General features: G+C 40.3%; 1 protein-coding gene across 10 annotated transcripts in view; it reads right to left on the reverse strand.

Annotated features, from left to right (window-relative positions):
- Positions 1 to 22,384, reverse strand: part of PHACTR1 (phosphatase and actin regulator 1) — a 253,304-nt gene that overhangs the window by 73,127 nt on the left and 157,793 nt on the right. For all 10 annotated transcript variants that reach the window (XR_005557421.1, XM_039349332.1, XM_039349306.1 and 7 more), the window contains one exon: positions 4,451 to 4,615. Coding sequence is in view for 9 of the 10 variants with exons in the window: in XM_039349332.1 (XP_039205266.1) it covers positions 4,451 to 4,615 (165 nt within the window). In the remaining variant the exon portion in view is untranslated. The remainder of the gene's footprint in view (positions 1 to 4,450; positions 4,616 to 22,384) is intronic.

A 22,384-nucleotide genomic window follows, 5' to 3' on the forward strand; every position in this document is an offset into this window, starting at 1 on the left:
CCTATTACAGCTTTATATCCTGTTTATATAAAGTCCCTCCTTCCAGATGAACTTCACACTGTTTTTTTGCTTCTTTGGTAAAAGAAAATACCATTTTAGAATGGCACTACGAAATTGCAGTTTGAAGCCATTGTAGATAATCTTTATAGCAGCTGGAAGTGTAATTAGCATAAAATCCAAATGGCCTCATTAAACATTTCTTTCCTGTAAGTCTGGATACATAGAAGGATTTTTTTCCCCACAAATGTGTCATTAAAGCAAAAACAGGAGCGTGAGTACATTCTTAAAAAGCCTTTTCAAATCCAGTAAGTCAAAGTTTGCTTCTTAATGGTTATAAATTTGCAGTTAAGCAAGTTTTTAAGAGGTTGAAAAAGATTCAGCTGTAGAGAAGCTTAGTAAACATCTCCTTTCATTGGATGCCCATATTATCAAAGTCTCATAAAAAAATAGACAATTGCAACAACTAATGCCAATTTAGGATTAGGTGAGAACTACTTTTATCATAGTAGAAATCCACCAAATAATATTTACATATTATTTCTTTTGGTCAGAAGGTTTATATTTGTGCATTGGAAAAATATGTTCATCAACACCAGTCAGCCTTTGTATTCAGAAAGTGGAGTTAGGATCTGCTTTTTTCTATTTTAACGTTCTGACAATATTCCTGTCCCAGGTCAGGAATCCCAACACTGTAGTGCTGAGTAGTGTACACATATTATGTTAATTAGTGTGAACCCAGAGAATGGGATTTTAAGCTATGGTTTATGTTTAACATTAGGCATCAACCCAACCACAGTGGTTCTTCAACTCATTTAGCTCATTAGATCACATTCTATGCAAACCTTAGCTTTGAATCTGTAATACAAGGATAAAATATCACAGCAGGTCTTCAACTTACAAACATTTGTTTAGTGACCATTCAAAGTTACAACAGCATTGAAAAAAGTGACTTACGAATGGTGCGTGTACCTACAACTATCACTGTGTTATGTGATCAAAATTCAGGCACATGGCAACTGGCATGTATCTACGATAGCTGCGGTGTCCTGAGGTCATGTGACCACCACTTGCGATCTCCCCAGCCTGCTTCCAACAAGGAAAACCAACGGGGAAAGCTACATTTGCTTATAGGCCATATGATTCACCAGTGCAGGGATCGACTTGACTGTGGCAAAAAAAACCATGAAATTGGACGTGACTCCCTTAACAACTGTCTTCCTTAGCTACAGAAACTGTGGCTGTAAGTTGAGAACTACCTATAACTGCTAGACATACTTTGGAATTCTCTGTTGAATTTAAGTACTATGAGTAGTAAGAACTTGAGGTGTCAGACTTGATTAGGCAAGTGCCTCCCACTAATTATTATTTCATACACCTCCTCCAAAGGGTGGGGGAAAATCCCATTGAGAATATGAATGAAGAAGTAAAAGGTACTGGACAATCCCTAAGACCCCTATTTTACAGAGAAAAGCCACTGGCGATGTTTCCCTCTTCCGTTGATCATCAGGTTAACAATATTCTCAATGACCCTGGGGAGAAATTATGGTGCTACCTTCATAATTAAAAAGCAACCCATCAAATCCTAGGATGTGTTGCAGGAAATAATACTACGGATATATTTTCACCAGACGAGAACCCGGCAAAGTGTTTTCAGTGTTCTACAAAACTGTCTATACCACCTGCTCTCTTGTCTTCATTCCCAAAGGACGCAGGCTTTGTTGCCCTGAGTACGATAGCAGAAAGTTCAATACATAAGTAGAATTGGGGTGCTTACATAATTAAAGGATCTGAAAAAAAGAAATCTCCCCCTTGAGGGTTTTGACTGTTCAAATACTGTGCTTGAAGTGATTAAGTGTCTGAATAAGCTCTAGATTGCTCTCTCTCTCTCTCTCTCTCTCTCTCTCTCTCTCTCTCTCTCTAATTGATTTAAGGGTACAGTATTGCTTTGTTGTTAGCAAAAACTTGAAAAAAAATAAGGAGGCTTGTTCAAAAAAAGATTTTTAGCAGCCACTAGAATACGATTACATATACATGACTACTTTGCTCCAAGTCCTCGACTTACAATGGTTCATTTAGTGACCATTCAAAGTTACAAGGACGCTGAAAAAAGGGACAGTTTTTCAGTTATAACCAAAATTTCTGTTGTTAAGTGAGATGGTTGTTAAGTGAATTTTGCCTGCTTTACGACTTTTCTTGCCACAGTTGTTAGTAACACAGTTGATAAGTGAATCTGGCTTCCCCATTGACTTTACTTATCAGAAGTTTGCAAAAGGTGGATCACATGACCCCAGGACACTGCAACCTTCATAAATATGAGTCACTTGCCAATCATCTCAATTTTGATCCCGTTAGCATGGGAATGCTGCAACAGTCATGAGTGTGAAAAACGGTCATAAGTCCCTTTTTTCAGTGCCGTTGTAACTTTGAATGGTCACTAAATGCACTATTGTAAATCATGGACTACCTGTAGTCTCGCTTTTTTTCGATAGCCACTTATAACAATAGCAATAGCACTTAGACTTATATACGGCTCGATAGTGCTTTATAGCACTCTCTGGACAATTTATAATGTCAGCGCATTGCCCCCAACAATCTGATTGCTCATTTTACGTACCTCAGAAGGATGCAAGACTGAGTCAACCTTGAGCCTTGTTAGGATCAAACTCCAGGCTATGGGCAGAGTTTGCCTGCAATTTTGCATTCTAACCACTGTGCCACTTGGTTTTCCTATACAAGCTCATCACCATTCACATTCAGCTGCTCCCTAACTTTGGCCTTGGGTCATTACATTTATCTAATTACCCCGATAGAACTGTTCCAGTTATAAACTGGTACAAAATCTTCAAAGCCACATTTCCTACCACTCTTTCCTTTTTCCCCTGCCTCTTCATCCGGCCCAAAAATTCTGCTATACTTGAAAGCTTGCACCCTATTTTTAGGCAACAGAATGGTGAAGACTAGTTGTTGGGACAATAAGAGCAAGAAAATTTCCTCAAAGCCTTCTCTTTGGTCACTAAGGGAAATAGGATGTTTGAATAAACATTTTGTCAGATCCAGGAAGGCTCTTACTCTACATTTAAGACATTTTAATTGGAACTCATAAATTAATTACCTCGATATTCTCTTTAGCTTCCTGAATGAGTTTCCTATCTCTCATGCAAATGAACATTGGGAATTAACACCCACCACCTTGGCTAGTCTATAGAAAAACGCTTTTAGCACAATATGTTGAGCAATTTAAAGAGAAAACTAAAAAAGTGTTGATTTCTGGAAGCAAAGAATGGTATCTGGCTCCTTAAAAGCAAATACTAAGAGACATATTGGATGTTTTGAAAATCTGGTCAAGATAAATCTTATAGATTACAGGAAGCAACAATAAAGAAGGAAAATTGAGAAAATGTATGCCAACAAAGCAACTATACAGATTGAGACTTGTCGGTGAGTAAAGACATGTCATGGAGAAAGATGGATTCTAATACCACAGTGTGTTCACCTCTTTCTGTGTAAAAAGTGGAATATATTGTGATGCATTTCCACTCCATAAAAGAAATGTGCCTGTTCAGGCCATAGACCAGGGTGAGGCAATTATAGCAACTTATGACTTGTGGACAGTGGTGGGATTCAGCTGGTTCGCACCACTTCGGCAGAACCAGTAGCTAATTTTTTGTTTTCCAGGCCCAGAATAGACTTCCGGAAGTGGCATCCACACAGAGAACCGGTTGTTCATATACTTAAATCCCATCACTGGTTGTGGGCTTCAGTTCTAAGAATTCTTGAGCCAGCATCGAATTCTGGGAGTTGAAGTCCACATGTTGTAAAATTGCCATAGTTGCCCACCCACATCATAGACTAACAAGGCATTTAACCTGCAGGCAAAGCAATAGAGGGAAAAAGGTTAAGGGACATCTGGTTTTGTTTTGTTTTTTTTTCTGTTTCCACCTAAGCACTTCTACTGCTACTCTATAGATTACTATAGAGCAGTAGTTCTCAACCTTTTTAATGCTGCGACCCCCAACTGGTTGTAAGTCGAGGACTACTCAACTGGTGCAGCACTGTTTGCAGAATGGGACTTTTGGCGGGCTCAGCAGGGCAGAGACAGCCTGGACAATTCCTATTGGCTTTTGAAAGCCAATAGAATTAGACTCTATTCAAGAGAGTCTATTCTATTGGCTTTCAAAAGCCAAGAGAATAAAAGGGAGTAGCACAGCTAAGGAAAAGGGGAAAAAATGGCGGACTGTGTTGTTTGGCGACCCCCGTGAAATGGTCATTCAACCCCAAATGGGGTCCCGACCCACAGGTTGAGAACTACTGCTATAGAGCTACCAATCATCCAAACATTGAGATAATTGTAGCATAGCAATTCTATTTTACTTTGGGGGTGAGGGGAAACAAATATTGATCAAAACAAATATTAATCCAATTCAGTGCTGAAAAGAGGTTTGCAACTTACCTGCTGATGTGTGCTTGAACTTTTCACTCTTCTTCTTCCTCCATTTCCATGGCTTGAAAAGTCTTCCTAGATTGGCAAACTTACTTCTCCTCCTTATGGGAGGGGTGTGTGTCCCTGGAACCAATGAGTCCGAACGCATTGCAGCCAGTCTCTCCACTTCCTCAGCTGGGTTTTCAAAAAAGAAAAGAAAAAAAGAAAAGAGAGAAAGGGCAGCTTAGTAAAACAGATGGGCAATATTTATCCATGTTGAAGCCACTTTTGGAAAGTGCTACCAAAGTACAAATTAATTTGTAGCACTTTGCAACAAATGGTCACCAATAATTCGGGAAGAGGATCCCAGAGACGTCAAAGAGAACTTTCCCTTCTGGATTATGAAAGGACGTTTAAGAAGATTTGGTAGCAGTTTGTTTCCTATTTATCTTTCAAAATACATGGGAGGATTAAAAGAGATCAGTAGTACTGGATGACACAACCTAGAGCTGAACTAGAACTCAAGAAATTGCCTGCCACTCCTATAACATGCATTGTCCAAAGATTATGCTGATACTGCGTGAGTTTTGGAATCCAGCTTCTTTAAGGAAGTGTTGAAGATGCAGTTTGTATGGCCCTATAAATGACATTCCCCTTCCTCCATTTCATTTAAGGATTTTGAAGACTGTAAAGATTCTACAGCTTCTGCATGTTATTGCTCAAATTCTTAATTAAATGTCAAAAATGCTCAATATTTGACAGTGACTTTGGTACATACATATAGACTATACCTCCTTTAATCCATCATCCTGGGCAATCTGCCTTCCCTAAAAATTTGACAAGTCTTGAATATGATTGGTTGATATTTCTATTTTTATTCAAAAATATGAGGCAATCAAAGCACATTATGGATATAGAGGCTGAAGTTAAGTTTGTTTCACCATTATGAATCTTTTTAGCAAGATTTACTGTCATTCAAATCAACTAGAATATATTCCTTCAATGATTTTAAAATAGTCTGTGGTTATTTGAAAAAAAAAAAGGTAAGTTACTTGATGTTTGAATAAATATCTTGCAATAAATACTCAAAGAAAATACTGCTGTATTTGTAGAGGAGAACATTCATTTATGTAACATGTAAATCACGAATACTCAGTATCAATTACTGACAAACCCCAGTAATTAAAATTAGAAATGATAGTAAAATATTAATGATGAAAACCAAATAAAAGTCAAACAGAATAATCTGCAACTATCATGATATTATCAAAATCATTAACACAAATTATTACACGAGAACAGTAAATAGAAAGTCAATGAAATATGCAATTAAAATACATAAAACAAAATACAGAAAAATACATGGCAGCAATAAAAACAGACAGCAAATAAGCTATTGTGCCAGAAAGCTAAATAAGCTAAAGAAAAATAAATTGGGGGATTTTTCTTAAAACATAACACAGACTAGGGCAACTGAAGAAATGTGTAAAAGGAATTCAAAAGTGCTAGCATTGACACCAAATTGCCTGTCTCAGATTGGCACCGATGTAAACAGATGGCTAAAACTCCTCAGGAGTGCATGGGGAAAGATAAATAATTGTAGAAATGAATTTTCTTCAAGATAGACATTGTGCCCTTCAAGGGATTCCCATGTCAATATCTTTCAGGTGTTTTAAGCAGACCGATAAATAATTTACGAGGTTTCTATGGGAAGATCAGCCCCCTACAAAGAAAATGGTTTTAATTTCATTCATTTGCAGCTTCATTTGGGGGGGGGGTTATTGTATATTTAACTTCTACTTTTTTATGAAATTTAGAAAATCAAGTTGAAAATTCACTTTTGTTTTTATTTGACTCCTCTGATATGGCAGGGGTTTCCATGCCTTTTTTAGTGAATGCTCAACTGTATTTACAACACAAAAGGCAGGTTGGAAAATATTGAGAAACATGTTGATCCTTATTTCATAAGCTTACACTTTGGGATAACTCTAGTCTGAAAATCACAGGTAAAGTATTTTGAAGGCCACTCCTGAGCGAATGAAGGTATCAATATTTTAAATCAAAAGTAAGCATGATCTTTGTCAAGTATCAATTTATATATGCCAGGTTTTCCCCAACTATTAGCAGCAAGAGCAGCAGCAATTAGACAACCTTATAAGAATCTAATAATGTCTGAAGAGAATAGTTTTTATTATAAGTTAGAAAGTCACAAATAATCAATAATCACAACTGCTGTATTCTAAGAAAAAGCCGCATCTATAGAAGCAATATTCAAAGTGATTTGTGCCTTTTTTCTCTTTTCTGCCTGGGCCTCTTTTCCGCAGAAACTAGAGGGAAGTTTTCAGCTGTTCCTTGTTTTTTGCAGTGATCAAATGTGCCCCCATGTTGTTTCCCACTGGCTATTGGAGAATTAATTCTCAAAATTCAGTTAGAATACTTTATGATTTCAAAATTTGGTCCAAATGTCTCAAGCTCTTGAAATATTACCAATAGTGAAAAACATTTTGGATGATACTACACCAGTTTTTCTATAGACTAGAATATTTTAAAGATAGAAATCAGTTATTTGCAAGAATTTTGGAATGCAGAGTTAATATATCCTATGTCGACAAACCGGTATTAAGATTATTTGTGTCAAGCGCTGGGAAAATCAGGAGATTCAGACAGTTTAAATGAGTATAAAGATTTATTGCAAACTGATGCTCTCTATAAGAATCTGGCCAACTAATAGTCAAGGGAAATGAACAGGAGATAAGAAAGGCATTCAAGATGGGCTAGACTTAGATCTCTTGTGGGCGCGCAGGGACTTGTGACTTATGATGAGTTTGACCCCTCCCTCGGGCTCAGCTGGTCAACTCCTACAATCTGATGACATTTAAAATGCTTCTTCATACTAAACATATCTTTAGGATATTTAAGATAGAGCTAATTCAGCAATATTTTTCCATGTGTATTGGACACTCCAGAGAATGTTTAAAAAGGATTGATTGTCCACTTCTTTAGGCAAGAAATAGAAAATGACGGAGAGAACACCTCCATATATGATATAGACTTGTCCTATTGTTTTGGTTCAATACAACATGCAATAATTGGTCCTCAACTTACAACTTTCATTTAGTGACCATTTGAAATTTACAAGGGCACTAAAAAGTGACTTATGGCCATTTTTCACACTTACGACCATTGTAACATTTCCATGATCACATGATCAAAATTCAGATGCTTGCCAACTGGTTCATATTTATGACAGATGGTTGTAGGTCAAGAACTACCTATTTTGCAAAGCATACATTATGGTTTAGCAAACTAGATAGTTGCAACCAACCATGTTCTATTCCATAAATCATAGCTAAGTACATTCACAACCTATGTGAATCTGACATTTTTTTTCTTCTGCATCCACTTCTTTCTCTTCCAAATTCAGAGTACAACAACCTAAAATGATCAAAGGCCTGGAGACTAAAACATATGAAGAAAGGCTGCAGGACTTGGGTTTGGCTACTTGAAAGAAAAGAAGAAATAGGGGTGACATGATAGAAGTATTCCAGTATTTGAGGGGCTGCTACAAAGAAGAGGGGGTCAAACTATTCTCCAAAGCACCAGAGGACAAGACAGGAAACAATGGTTGGAAACTGACCAAAGAGAGAAGCAACCTGGAATTAAGGAGAAACTTCCTAACAGTGAGGATAATTAACCAGTGAAACAGGTTACCCCCAGAAATCGTGGGTGCTCCATCACTGAAGGTTTTTAAGAAGAGACTAGTCAGTCACTTGTCTGAAATGATATACGACAGTTCTCCTGCTCGAGCAGGGGGCTGGACTAGAAGACCTCCAAGGTCCCTTCCAGGTCTATTCTATTCTATTCTATTCTATTCTACTCTACTCTACTCTACTCTACTCTACTCCAAATTGTTCTGAATCAATGGTGACGCTTAAAGCCTCAAGATGAAGCCTCTGCAGTAGGAATGGCGGCAAAATATGGCCCATATAGTTTGAATAGTTGACTTGCAAGGGTTAGGAGAATCAGAAAGCAGTAATGATCTCTTCTCTTATTCTGTCTTATTTTTACTCCACATTTTGTTCAGGTTTCTTGAAGTGTTGAAGAACACTTTGCACTTATATGAATCATAAGTAACAGTTTTCAGTGGGGCTAAATCTGAAACCAACCATATACTTAAAATAAAGGCTTTTTTTAAAAAAAGCACTAAGGCCCTTTTACATAAGCCCCGCCTCACCTTCATGATATTCATTGTTTATGCTGAATAGAAGTGAACCAGTTATGACGATTTGGCTGAGCAAGAAACTAAGAATTAAACAAAGCTGTTCTAAACCAGCTCAGAATGATGCTATGATGGATCCCATTCACCTAGTTCTATAAAAAAACCCATCAAAGTAGGTCATGTCCATAACCCCACCTTGCTTGTATTCAGTTACCCAGCGGATAGCAATTATGGCAGCATAAGTCATATACTTTCTCTTTCAGTGGCTCAGCGTTTTTCTTCTCCCACTCAGTTTTAAGGTGGCTACATTAATTGTGTAGCTACTGCCAAAGAAAGAGCAAACTCTAATAGTGAGAATCTGTTACCAAAAAAGAAAAAAAAAAGAAAAAAGAAAATCACCATTCTGAACAATTCACACTAGGGGCTTAATGGGAACAGCACAAAAGGGGTGTCCTGCCAGTATTTTGAATATAAAATCTGATTCAGAAATGTGAGACCATGTTGTTTGGAAAACCGTTCACGTCACAAGGCTGAAACGAACGCCAAGCATATAGCTGGAAAGAGTAGGTACTGCTGAGAAAGAGGGATTTTCTTTTGAATAATTGCACATTTATAATATTTCCCAATGTGAAACTTTCATACATATTTTTATCCCCACAATCTATAGAAAGATCAGTTATTGGAAAGAGTTATAATTGGTATAATCTTCTGCTTATCTACTAGCCACCTCCAAAAAGCACCCCCCCCATTGCCAAGTCAGTTGGCAGAGCCAGGTTTTCAGGCTTTTGGGTAAGGCCAAGAAGGTTGAGATGGGGCCATATTGCAAGGAGTGGGAACCATGACAGAAAAGCCTCTTCTCCTGGACCCTGCCAGCTGCAATTCCTTGGCTAAAGGGGTGCAGAGTGTATCTCTTTTTGCCAAAGCAAGTGGGGCAGGCCAATCCAATTGGGGTGAGGCAGCTCCTCAGATAACCTGTACCCAGGCCATAAAAGGCTTTAAGGTGATAATCAAACTCTTGAACTGGATTAGCAAACCAACAACCAGTGCTGTTCACACAATAATGATACAACATGGGTCACCCTAGGGCAGGGCTTTTCAACTTTTTCACCCATTGTACCACTTTTAGGATATGGCAACATCCGAGTACCACCAGTCACCTAGCAAGATGTCAAAAACGTGATGACCAAAAAAAAAAAAAAAAAAAAGGAAAAAAGTGATAAAGTACAGGTAGTCCTCAACTTACAACAGTTTGCTTAATGACTGTTCGAAGTCACAATGGCACTGAAAAAAGTGCCCCCCAAGCCACAGCCGAGCAAGACACCTGCCTGCCCACCCAGCGGCGCTCTTCCTCCTGTCCAAGGTTTTCATTGTTGTGAGCATTTCTGTTGAGGACTGGCAACGGGGGCGGGGTGGGGTGTGTGTGGCTTTTATTCCCCCTGTCTGCTGGGTGGTTGCAGCAGGTTTTGGTCACTTCACATGACCCTGGGACACTGTGACCGTCATAAATATGAATCAGTTTCCAAGCATCTGAATGTAAATCACAAGACCCTGGAGATGCTGCAACATTCCAGCTGATTGGTGCTTCTTCAGGGCTAAACAGAAGCGCCAGGATCAGCGCCGAGCTCCAGCTGGAGCCTGGCGCTGATCCTGGCACTTCCACTGAGCCCTGACAGCCCCGAAGAAGCACCGATCAGCTGAAAAGCAGCACTGATCCTGGCGCTTCCGCTGAGCCCTGACAACCCTGAAGCTCCAGCCATCTCTCGCTCAGGCTTGTGCGGTGCTGCTACCAGTTCAGCTCATTCCCCTCCCCTGGCTATCACTTTTCTAGAATGGTTGCGTACCACCTGCCAGGTGCCAATGTACCACAGGTGGTACCCGTACCACTGGTTGAAAAGCCCTGCTCTAGGGGACCCCTAAGACTGTTCGTACTGCTGCATTTTTTGTGATCTGTAGTTCTAAATACTCCTCAAGGATAGCTCCATGTAGACTACATTGCATTGTAATAGTCCAAGGGTGAGATGACCAGGCCACAGTGGTGGGATTCAACCGGTTCGCACCACTTTGGCAGAACCAGTAGCTAATTTTTTGTTGCCCAGGCCCAGAATGGACTTCTGGAAGTGACATCTACACAGAGAACCCGTTGTTCACATATTTGTATCCCACCACTGACAAGGCCATGAGTGACTGTGTGCAGTGACAATCTAAGAAAGGACTGGCAACTGGCGGAAAATCTGAAGTTGGGCAAATACAGAAGGATTCAAGGCAAAAGGAAATACTTCTTTCCTTATAACGCAGATTTAAATGAATGAATTCTCTGCTGACAGATATAGCCATCGATTTGGACAGTTTTAAAGGGGAGTTGGACAATTTTTGTGGAATAGAGGGGTCATCATCTCAGGATCAAAGGTAGTAGATACCAAGTACTCAGGACTACAATGGAAGGGAGCTGTCAGCATTCAGTTTTATGTACGTTTTACTGAAGTTCTTGCAAATGTTTTATCAGTTACTGTAATCTACAGCATAGCTAATTGTCCTGGATCTTTTATGACTGGTAATATATTATTTGAATAAACTATTGTAATAAATGAACTATTAAAGTCTTTAAGTAAGTCTCTTCCTATGTTCTCTAGGGAAATCAGTTTTGGGTTACAAAGCCATAATTGTATCTACTAGTTTTCCACATTTTTGTAGCCCAAATGAGGTAGCCCTTTTTTTTTATTTTTTGCAATATAATATGTCATAAACAATTATTTAAGTGGAGTGGATTAAATATGTCCAGATATCTCACTAATACCAGATTTAAATTTCATTAATTTTAGTTAAGAAATGTTTCCTAAATGCTGTTAGGAAAATGTCCAGAATTTTGAGCACTCGTGGAATTGGACTGGAATGAATGTAGCTCTTTGATGAAAATATAGACATTGCATAAGTTCCCCCATCCCAGCTTATTATCTGTACTATAAATGAAAATAACTGTACAGGTAGTCGTCAACTTACTACTACAACTGAGCCCAAACTTTCTGTTGTTATGTGACATATTTGTTATATGAGTTTTGCGACCTTTCTTGCCACAATTTTAAGTGAATCATAGCACTTGATTAGTAACCTATTTGTTAAGTGAATCTGTATTCCCTATTGACTTTGCTTATGAGAAGGTCATAAAAGGTGATCACATGACCTTGGGACACAGCAATGGTCATAAATATGAACCAATTGTTTTTTTTATTGAATTTTTTGAAATTTTACAAAAACAAAACAACCCTTCCCCAAACCTCCCCAACCCTCCCGTTCCCTCCCCCGACCTTCCCAGAGCTGAACATAGGCTTAATTGAAATTTCTTCAAAAAATCTTTAAAAAAGATATAAACCATGAATAAATCTAAATACATTAATTAAACCAATTATAAGATAATTAACAATAATATATGTATAAAAAAACATAAATACCAAAAGAAGAATACTTGAAAGGAAAAAGAATAAAGAAAAGGAAAGAAGAAAAAGATAAAAGAAAGTATAATAAAAATAAAAATGAAAAAAAAGAATAAAGTCTATAAGATATTTTAAAATTTAAAAATATAAGTTATTGGAAAGCTAAATAGTATTTTTTAATATCCAACTTATATTGTATAAAATCTATCCAATTTTTCCATACCGCAAAATACTTCTCTTGCGATTGATCCTTCAAAAAAGCTGAAATCTTTGCCATTTCCGCCAAATAAGAAACTTTAAAAAACCACTCTTGCAAAGGAGGCAAAGATTCCTTCTTCCAACATTGCCCTACTAACAACCTTGCAGAATATGAACCAATTGTTAAGCATCTGAATTTTGATCAAATGATCACGGGGATGCTGCAAAGGTCGTAACTATGAAAACAGGTCATAAGTCACGTTTTTCAGTGCTGTTGTAACTTTGAACAGTCACTAAACAAACTGGGTTAAGTCGAGGACTACCTATATACTAACAACTTCAAGAATTTCTCTCACACTGATCTACTTTTTCAGTGTGACATACCACACACCAGGCTGCTGTTAATAATACCAACAAATCTGGAGGAGATGTTTGAGCAGGATTCTATTATGGATTCCTCTGATTTTAGGAGACTCTAGTGATTTTCAGCTCATAGCTGAGGAGGCTAAGAGTGGTAGCTATCTCTGAGGGATAAGTCAGATTCAATACAAGTGGCTGCTAATTTGATAACAGAATGAGGGCTTGACGTTGGGAAAGTGACATACCCTAGGTCAGTGTGCCTGCTGAGGAATTCTGGGAGTTGAAGTCCACAAGTCATAAAAGGGCCAAGTTTGAAGACCCCTGATCTAGGTCATCTTTCTAGTAAAGCAATGCTGAATAGTAAAGATGATAACAACTCTTCAAGAGGAGAGCATATCAACTGCTTTAAATAGCTAAAGTCAGTTGACAAAAGCTTTTTAATGTTGAAACCCTATAAAAAAACAACTCTTCTAGTTCTTGCCATGGTACTCTGGTGACTTCCTCTCATTGCTCTATAAATGAAAGTTCTCTTCACTTTTAGATGAGCTTTTATCCATTTCTGGACTGTTCTGGGATAATTGAATTGTAGCCCAGCTGGCCCAGCCCAAGGGAGGTAAGGCCCCACGCGCGCCAGCAACCCTCCCTGCACCTGCCGGCCTCCCACCTCCCACCCCTGGCCCTCGTTTACTTACATTTTTAGTAGTTGCTCAGCAGGGAGGGGTGGAAACTTCCAGACAGCTCGCCTTTGCTGCAGACAACTTGCAGCACCGTTTGCAGAATGGGACTTTTGGCGGGCTCAGCAGGGCAGAGACAGCCTGGACAATTCCTATTGGCTTTTGAAAGCCAATAGAATTAGACTCTATTCAAGAGAGTCTATTCTATTGGCTTTCAAAAGCCAATAGAATAAAAGGGAGTAGCACAGCTAAGGAAAAGGGGGGGAAAATGGTGGACTGCGTTGTTTGGCGACCCCCGTGAAATGGTCATTCGACCCCAAATGGGGTCCCAACCCACAGGTTGAGAACCGCTGACATAGCTGTTTACAACATAACACTGTTCAGCATCATTATACCTCCATGTAATAAACAGATTCATCAATGAGGCATCTGAAGTTTTTTATAATACTTTCCCAACCTGATGCATTTTCCCAGAAATGTCAACCAGAACGGCAAATGGCAAAGCTGGCTGAAAACTTTGTGAGTTGAAATCCATAACCAGAAGGTACCAGGCTGAGAAAACTGCCTAATAACATGGACAAATATCATTATCTTATTTATAGGTTATGAAGTAAGTTTCTATTAGCAACGGATTATGAACAAAGGGACTATACTGTCATTTTAATTTCCATTTACCTTGATAGCGTATAGTTTGAAGCTCTCTCACTATGCAAATTCTTGACTACACCATCACCAAGAACCAGTTTGTGTGAGTTTAATGAAACATTAAACATTTAGTTAGAAAAAGAAGTAGCAAAGTATCAAGAAGCAAAATTACTCTCTGCAGTTTTGCCTATATATGTAGCTTTCAAGCCATAGCTGGTTATATGAGAGGTGAGCAGTGGTTGGAACAGATGAATTATAGGCATATGGAAATCCCATACATGGCTGCCCTACTTATAGTAACACCATAGGTCCATCTTGCTCAGGGCTGTTTTCTTTAGCAGGTGGTATCTCTCTGAAGATTCAAATAGAAGTTGTTTTCTATTGCTGCTCCTTGAGCTTTTTTAAATGGAAAACTTGAAGACATACTGTTATACATTTTAAATTCACATATTCTCTCAACTGACCAATTATCCAGCTGTTACTATGCAGCATTACTAGAGACAGATAAGAATTACAATGTAAACATCTGCCAGTATTTGAAGCTGCAGCAGTTCTCAAATTAATGAAAGATATTACATAAAGGCAGGCCTAACCTGTGTTGTCATAATCCAACTATGACCAAACTACTCACAGGCAAGCAAACTAGTTAGTAATAAAGCTTTACTCATAGTACTGAGTTTGGCAGCTCCTTTCTCTCCCATAGATCTCTATGGGATTGTTGGTCTCAACAACAGTCTGGGTACCAAACAACTTCACTGAGATCATCAGTTCTTTTGGAATAAACACCAGTACTCCTCCTAAACTTCTCACTGTGCATGTCTACATTACAAGTATGATTAGACACACAAGGAATTTGTCTATGGTGCATATGCTCTCAGTGTACATGCAAAACAACAAAATAATATTAATCATAGTAACAAAGGATAATAATCAAAATAATGATATCAACAAAGAAGGTAGTGGAACAGATGAGAAGGATAAAAGTAATATAGCCATACTACACAGGTAATATACTTAGACATAAAACAGAACTTATCTTATGTCTAACTTAAATTAAGTGCTCAGCAGAGTGATGGCATAAGGGAAAAAACTGTCTCTGTGTCTAGTTGTTTTGGCATGCAATGCTCTGTAATGGCAACATGTTGTATTTTCATCTTTCATTGAATCTACTACCTTCAGCCTTCATTAAATATACTATAGGGGTGCGAGAGAATTTGGTCCCATATTTAATAGAGCTGAGGGATTTCTAATATAAAAGAGGTGACTCAAATATGATACTGCAGGATTGAAAGATTATCCATTCAGCATCCTTCTTCCAGAGCTTCATAATTGAGTCTGCTTAAAAAAAAACCTCAGTGAATGTAAACTCTGGAAGAAGGTTCTGATTTTAGCACCCACTCTGCATATATCTATGTTTTTATTTCTCAGCAATTTCCCCTTATTCAGATAGCAGTAATCGCCAGCTTTCAGTCTATGCTGAAAATCTTTTCCTTTGCACAGTTAATCTAGTGCCCAATAAATCTCTTTGCCATCTTCTCCCCACCTTCAAATACATACTTTTGTACCCAGAAACATGCCACTCCCACAGTTTGCTGTTGGTGGTGTAACCTGGCCCCTCTTGTGGAGAAGCAGTATTAGCAAGGAAGTAAAGAAAGCGTGCTTTCTCATTGTGTCTGGATTCAAACCTAGTGCTAAGATATATTATATGTTTATCATTTGTTATTGTGAAGGCAAAACCAAGAAAGCCATTTTATGGCTTAACATAGCTTAATTTAGCCTGATATTCATATTATGATTTATTTCCCACAATGGAATAAAAGTTTCCACCATATTTCCCAAAGTTACTTGTGTAAAAGAGCACAGAATTTCTAAAAGTTTGTGAAGATTCATTACAAATCTAGTACTTTGAAAAGGGCCCCTTTATATATGAAGAATTCTGCAAAAGATGCTCTGAGATCATTAACAGAGGATGAGATAAAATAAAAAAGATAATGGTTCCATAAAGTCAACCTCAGTTTCTAATGACTACCTATACACAACCATATAGTTTTCTTAGCAAAAATAAGGCAATGGTCTGGCTGTATTTGAGATACTGATATTGTTCCTATAAAAATAATTGAGGGCACTTGGATTTAGCCATTATCCACAACAGAATAAACTTTCTATTAGGTTGGCAATCCTTGTGTTTCAGTGAAGCAAAAACAGCACTACTGTTTTTCAGATAAGCAACAGAACAATAATAAAGCAGATAATTGTCAACTCTTGGCTTCTGTCCCATTGTCCCTTTTGCATAAGAAATGATAAAAACACATCATATGTTTTAAAATGTATAATACGAAACCATATATGGAAAAATTTGTGGAGCTGGGACTTTAAGATTTTTGGAAAGCACTACACTACAACAGAGTGGTGTGTTTTAAGTAATTATCTTTATTGTTTGGACTATCAGCTTCCCAGGATTTCAGACACTTGTAGAAGATTTCAAGTATAAAACTGAAGCTGGGAATTCTTGCATGCAAAATAGGTACTGCTTCATTTGGTTATATCAGGGGTCTCCAAACTTGGCGAGTGTAAAACCTGTGGACTTCAGCTCCCAGAATTTGCTTGCCAGCCATGCTGTATGATTAATTATAGTTATAATAGTTATAGTTATATAGTATGATTGTTTTCCGTACCAACGGCTCCTTTTGTCTTAGTTAGCTTCAGAAGAAGTGTGGCAACTAAAGTAACACCCCAAACAGGGAGTAGCGTTAGCATTAGTTCCTTCATCAACAAAGATTTCATGACATTTTCTCTCAAAAGACTTTTTCAAAATCCATCACAATGGATTAGCATTTGGCAAGAAACTACCTTCACTATAACAGAAATAGTGTATTCTCTTTCCTTGGGATAGAGATATGGGTATATGGCAAACTTAAATATACTATTTCCAGACCATGCAATCTACTCACAAAAAGAGCATAGAACAAAAAAACAAAAAACAAAAACAAGTCTTAGACTGAATAGCTAATTATCTGTAACCAACTGACGAAACTAGAGTTTACTACAATGAGATATGCAGCCTTGGGTAACTAATGCTCTATTTAGAGTGCCAATCAATGGCACAATATGTCAAACTGTCTTTATCCAACTAAAAACTGCTAATGAGTACAGTCAACTTAAGATTTGTTTTTATTTGTGAGTTAAGGTCTAAAGCAGGGCTTTTCAACCAATGGTATGGGTACCACCTGTGGTACATTGGCACGTGGCAGGTGGTACGTGACCATCCTAGAAAAGTGGCAGCGGGGGAGGGGAATGAGCTGAACAGGTGGAAGCACCGCACAAGCCTGAGCGAGAGATGGCTGGAGCTGCAGGGCTACCAGGGCTCACAACAATGAAAACCTCGGACAGGAGGAAGAGAGCTGCCAGGCAGGCAGGCAGGTGTCTTGCTCAGCTGTGGCTTGGGGGGCACTTTTTTCAGTGCCATTGTAACTTCGAACAGTCACTAAGCGAACTGTTGTAAGTTGAGGACTACCTGTACTTCATCACTTTTTTCCTTTTTTTTTTTTTGGTCATCAAGTTTTTGACACCTTGCTAGGCGAGTGGTGGTATTCGGATGTTGCCATATCCTAAAAGTGATACAATGGGCGAAAAGGTTGAAAAGCCCTGGTCTAAAGCATATGGCTAACAAGCATTGTTACTTCAATGACAGGACCATACATAGCAATATCTTCTCCTTTTCTCAGACGCTTTGTTGAAACGCAAAGGAAGTTGTGTCATTAATGGTGAACCTCAATTGGGGAAAAAAGGCGAAACAGATGCATAATAGCATTCCAAATAAGCATAACTGTAGAAGTGTAGCTGTCACATTTTTTGCAAGGGGCTGCTTTAGAATAGGGTTTGCACACTAAACATGATTCTTTATCATTTATTTATTCTTTGTTTGGCACTAGTTGTCTAGGACAGTGGTTCTTAACCTTTTTGAACAAATCGCCCCCCTGAGCCAATGAGGAAGTTGTCATCGCCCCCTCCCCCAACATAACCTCTCAATCACAATATAGGAAATAATTCTTCAATTTATGCAAACACTTGTTTTCTTTTCTTTAAAATTGTCATCAGGACATATCGATGCAAATAATTTATTTCCAGTCTTTTTCTCATATCTCAACCGTGTGAAAAATTTTAGTGCCACCAGTCACTTTATTCCCAAACTTCATGATACATGTATTTCATTATTATCTTATTTATTCAAGACACTTAAATGTAATGACCACTGAAAACAAAATTCAATTGCAAGAAATGTCCGAAATGAAAAACAGTAACATTTAAAGATTGAATTACAAGTGAAATTTAAGACACAAAAAGAAATATAAAAAGGGTAGAGGCTGCTGCGCAACGCGCATGAAGATAAGCAATGTGTATTCAATTCACATATGTACAGCGTTCTGTACTGAAGCTAGCTGGAGGAACATTTGAAAACACAATTCAATCCACTAATGGCGAGTGATCTGATGTTTTTGTACGACAGATATACAGCGATTCACTGTACGAAAAGGTCTCAAAAGTGTCCCCCTAACCTCTCGCTCCATCGCCCCCATATTGCCCCCTTTTTGTTCCTTCGCCCCCCTGAAAAATGGAATCGCCCCCTGGGGGGCAATATCGCCCAGGTTAAGAACCACTGGTCTAGGACATTAGGCATCTAAAAAAGATTTCAAGTATTAGATTGAAGTTTGTTAAAGAGAAACTCCTTCAATTAGGTACAGTAGGATTATTTTCCACGCCAGTAGCTTTTATTGTGTCTAATAATAACTTTTTCAAGAAATTTCTTTGAAGAAAAATGTATTTTTTTATTGTTACTGTTATGTCCCGAGCCTTGCAAACGGCTCGGGCGTTTGCAGGCAGTCCCGGGCAGGTGCAAAGCTGCCCGGGACCAGACAGGCTGTCGCCAGCGCCGTGCGCATGCGCGGGTGCTGGCGCGGGAAAAGTAACCCATTTACCCGGGAGTTGCCTATATAAGAGGCTGTGAGGCGTTTGGGCTGAGCTGAAGCCATCTTCCTGTAAGCTGAACGCTGAATAAAAGAACCTGAGAACTCCAGCTGCTTCTCGTGTCTGTTTTCCCGCCAAGGACGCAACACTGGCGACGAAGGTGGGATGCCTTGCACTACCTGGAAAGGAAAAAGTGTAAGCTTACCCAAGGAGTCCTGAGCGGCGGAAGAGGAACGGTGTTGACTCAGCAGCTGCCCGCCAATCCAGTGCGCATTCGGGGGTAGGCTGGCTGATAGACCCGTCTCCTGAAGATCCGAAGATGGCGAAAATCGGAAGGCTTGCGGAATTCGACGTCTCACATCCAGAGCGGTGGGAGTCCTACGTATCCAGAATGGAGAACTACTTCAAGGCAAACCAAGTGAGGGAAGATAGCTTGAAGGCTGCCACCCTGCTTTGCGCTTGCGGCCAAGACGCCTTCGAAATCGCAGAAAACCTTGCAGCACCTGTTCCAGTAGAGTCTGTAAGCTACGCAGACCTGAAGAAGCTGCTGAAGGACCACTTCCACCCCAAGGTGTCCGTTATCTCATGGCGCCACACCTTCGAGCAGAGGGATCAACGGTCCGGGGAGTCAGCCAAGGAGTACATCGCCGCGTTACGGAAGGCCGCCAAGCCCTGCGAGTTCAAGGACCTCGAGGAACGACTGAGGGACCGATTCGTGTGCGGGTTGAGGCATCGAGAGCTACAACAGAGACTTTTCGCTAAGGAAGAATTATCCTTCCAAGACGCTTTAAGGGAAGCCACCGCGGAAGAAGCAGCAGGCGGCGCCGTCAAGAACATGCGGCCGATCAGAAGCAGTGCAGAGGGTGCGTCCGTGCACCAAGAAGACGTCCGACGAAACTCCGAGGAGGATCCGGACGAAGAAGTCGACCGTCTACACCCCGCGAAGGGAGAAAATCAGAAGGAAAGCTCTTCAGCTCCGCTCAAGTGCATCGGCTGTGGAGGTCGCCACAGGAGAACCGACTGCAAGTTCCGCTCCGCTACCTGCCGGGCATGCGGCAAACAAGGGCACATTGCAGCTGTGTGTCTGGGCCGACGAAAGGCACAACCTCAAGAAGAACGCCTGAAGGGTACCAGAGTCCCCAGCCAGAATAGGGTAGGTTTTTGCGCTTCGCGTAGAAACATTTGTAGGACAGGCACACACAAGCCCATGAAGAAAAAGCTGTCACTCAACGTGAAGCTACAAGGGGTTCCATTATCTATGGAACTAGACACAGGGTCTGCCCTTTCCATCATTTCATTGCATACATTTAGGAAGATTTGTTCCAGTAGTGGGACTAAGGCCAAGTTAAGGCCTTCTGATATTGTATTAACTGATTTTCAGAACTCAAGAGTGTGTGTTAAGGGGGAGGCCACCCTTAACGTGCAATACAAGAGTTTTGAAGGTCCACTAGACTTGTTAGTAGTAGGGGGTGAAAGAACGAGTCTCATAGGACTCGATTGGTTTGAGGCCCTGGGGATACACGTCACAGGACTCAACAGCTTACAAACACTCGACCTACAGGAAGTCTGCAAGGAATTTGCAGATGTTTTCAGCCCCCAGCTGGGCACATTCAAAGGACCACCTGTGTCCTTAAAGCTAGACCCCACTGTCACTCCCATTAGGATTAAAGCAAGAAGGGTCCCTTTTGCTTTAAAAAGTAAGATTGACACTGAATTAGACAAACTAATCCAACAAGGAATCCTAGAACCTGTTGATTCCAGCCCATGGGAGACCCCCATTGTCACGCCTCTAAAGGCAAATGGGGACATTCGCATTTGTGCTGATTACAAATGCACACTCAATAAGGCATTGCAGCAACATGCCTATCCTGTTCCTGTGGTCAGTCACATCCTGGCCTCTCTCAAGGGGGGGCGTGTTTTTGCAAAGCTTGACCTAGCTCAAGCATATCAACAGCTGCCTGTTGATGATGATGCTGCCATAGCTCAGACTATTGTGACCCACAGGGGAGCCTTTAAGGTAAAAAGGCTGCAGTTTGGAGTGAATGTCGCTCCTGGGATTTTCCAAAGCGTAATGGAAAACACACTACGAGGTATACCAGGGGTCTGCCCCTACTTTGACGATGTCTTGATTGCAGGAGACTCCACACACATTCTAGCTGAAAGGCTTAGGGCTGTCCTGTTAAGATTCAGGAAATCAGGCCTTAAGCTCAGAAAAGACAAATGCAAGATTGGGGTGCCTTCTACTGAATTTCTGGGATTCAAAATTGATGCTGCTGGGATTCATCCTGCTGAATCCAAACTAACTGCTATTTTAGAAGCACCCAGGCCAAAGTCTAAGGCCGAACTTCAGGCCTTCTTAGGCCTCCTGAATTTCTACAATTCTTTTCTTCCACATAAAGCTAGTGTAGCTGAGCCTCTTCACAGGCTACTAGACAAACAAGCTGTGTGGCTGTGGTCACAAGCACATGAGGCTTGCTTTAAAGAAGTCAAGGCCTTGCTCACTTCTAACAGTGTTCTTGCACATTTCAACGAGTCTCTCCCTGTGTGCATCGCTTGTGATGCATCCCCCTACGGGGTTGGAGCTGTCCTGAGTCACCTCAGGTCTGATGGAACTCAGGTTCCTATTGCATACTACTCCAGAACACTGTCTTCTGCCGAGCGCAACTACGCTCAGATAGACAGGGAGGCTCTGGCTGTTGTTGCTGGAATTAAAAAATTCCACGATTTTCTATATGGCAGGCATTTCACGGTCTTCACTGACCATAAGCCTCTGCTGGGACTGTTTACCACACGTAAGCAGACTCCCCACATCATTTCCCCTAGAATGCTTAGGTGGTCTATTTTTTTGTCTGCATATGATTTTTCATTACTCCACAAGCCTGGGAAAGAAATGGGCCATGCTGATGGCCTCAGTAGGTTGCCTCTGCCAGTAGTAGAAGCTGACCCCGCGCCAGCTGTCAACATTCTATCAATCCAAGCCTTGCCCGAGCTTCCTCTTAGTGCCAGGGATGTTACCGCTGAAACAGGTACAGATCACACACTTTCACGTGTCCGCTCCTGGGTCCTGTCCGGGTGGCCTGAGCACTGCCCTAGTCCTGAGTTTCAGAGTTTCTGGTCCAAAAGGAACGAATTGTCCCTTTCTCAGGGTTGTTTGCTTTGGGGAAACAGAGTTGTCATTCCCACCTCAATGAGGACTAGGGTCTTAGAATCCCTCCACGAGGGTCATCCTGGCATTGTTCGTATGAAGGCTCTTGCACGCAGCCACTTGTGGTGGCCTGCTTTAGATAAAGATATTGAGGCTAAGGTACACGCATGCCACATGTGCCAACGATCTCGCCCGGAGATGCCCCAAGCTCCTGTGCATAAATGGGAGGAAACACAGTCCCCATGGTCTAGGGTGCACATTGACTACGCTGGGCCCTTTCAGGGCCAGTTCTTCTTGGTCCTTGTTGACAGCCATTCAAAATGGCTTGAG

The sequence above is a fragment of the Crotalus tigris genome, unplaced genomic scaffold (genome assembly GCF_016545835.1).
Source record: "Crotalus tigris isolate CLP2741 ecotype Arizona unplaced genomic scaffold, ASM1654583v1 scf7180000017564.2150845, whole genome shotgun sequence".
Lineage (NCBI taxonomy): Eukaryota > Metazoa > Chordata > Lepidosauria > Squamata > Viperidae > Crotalus > Crotalus tigris.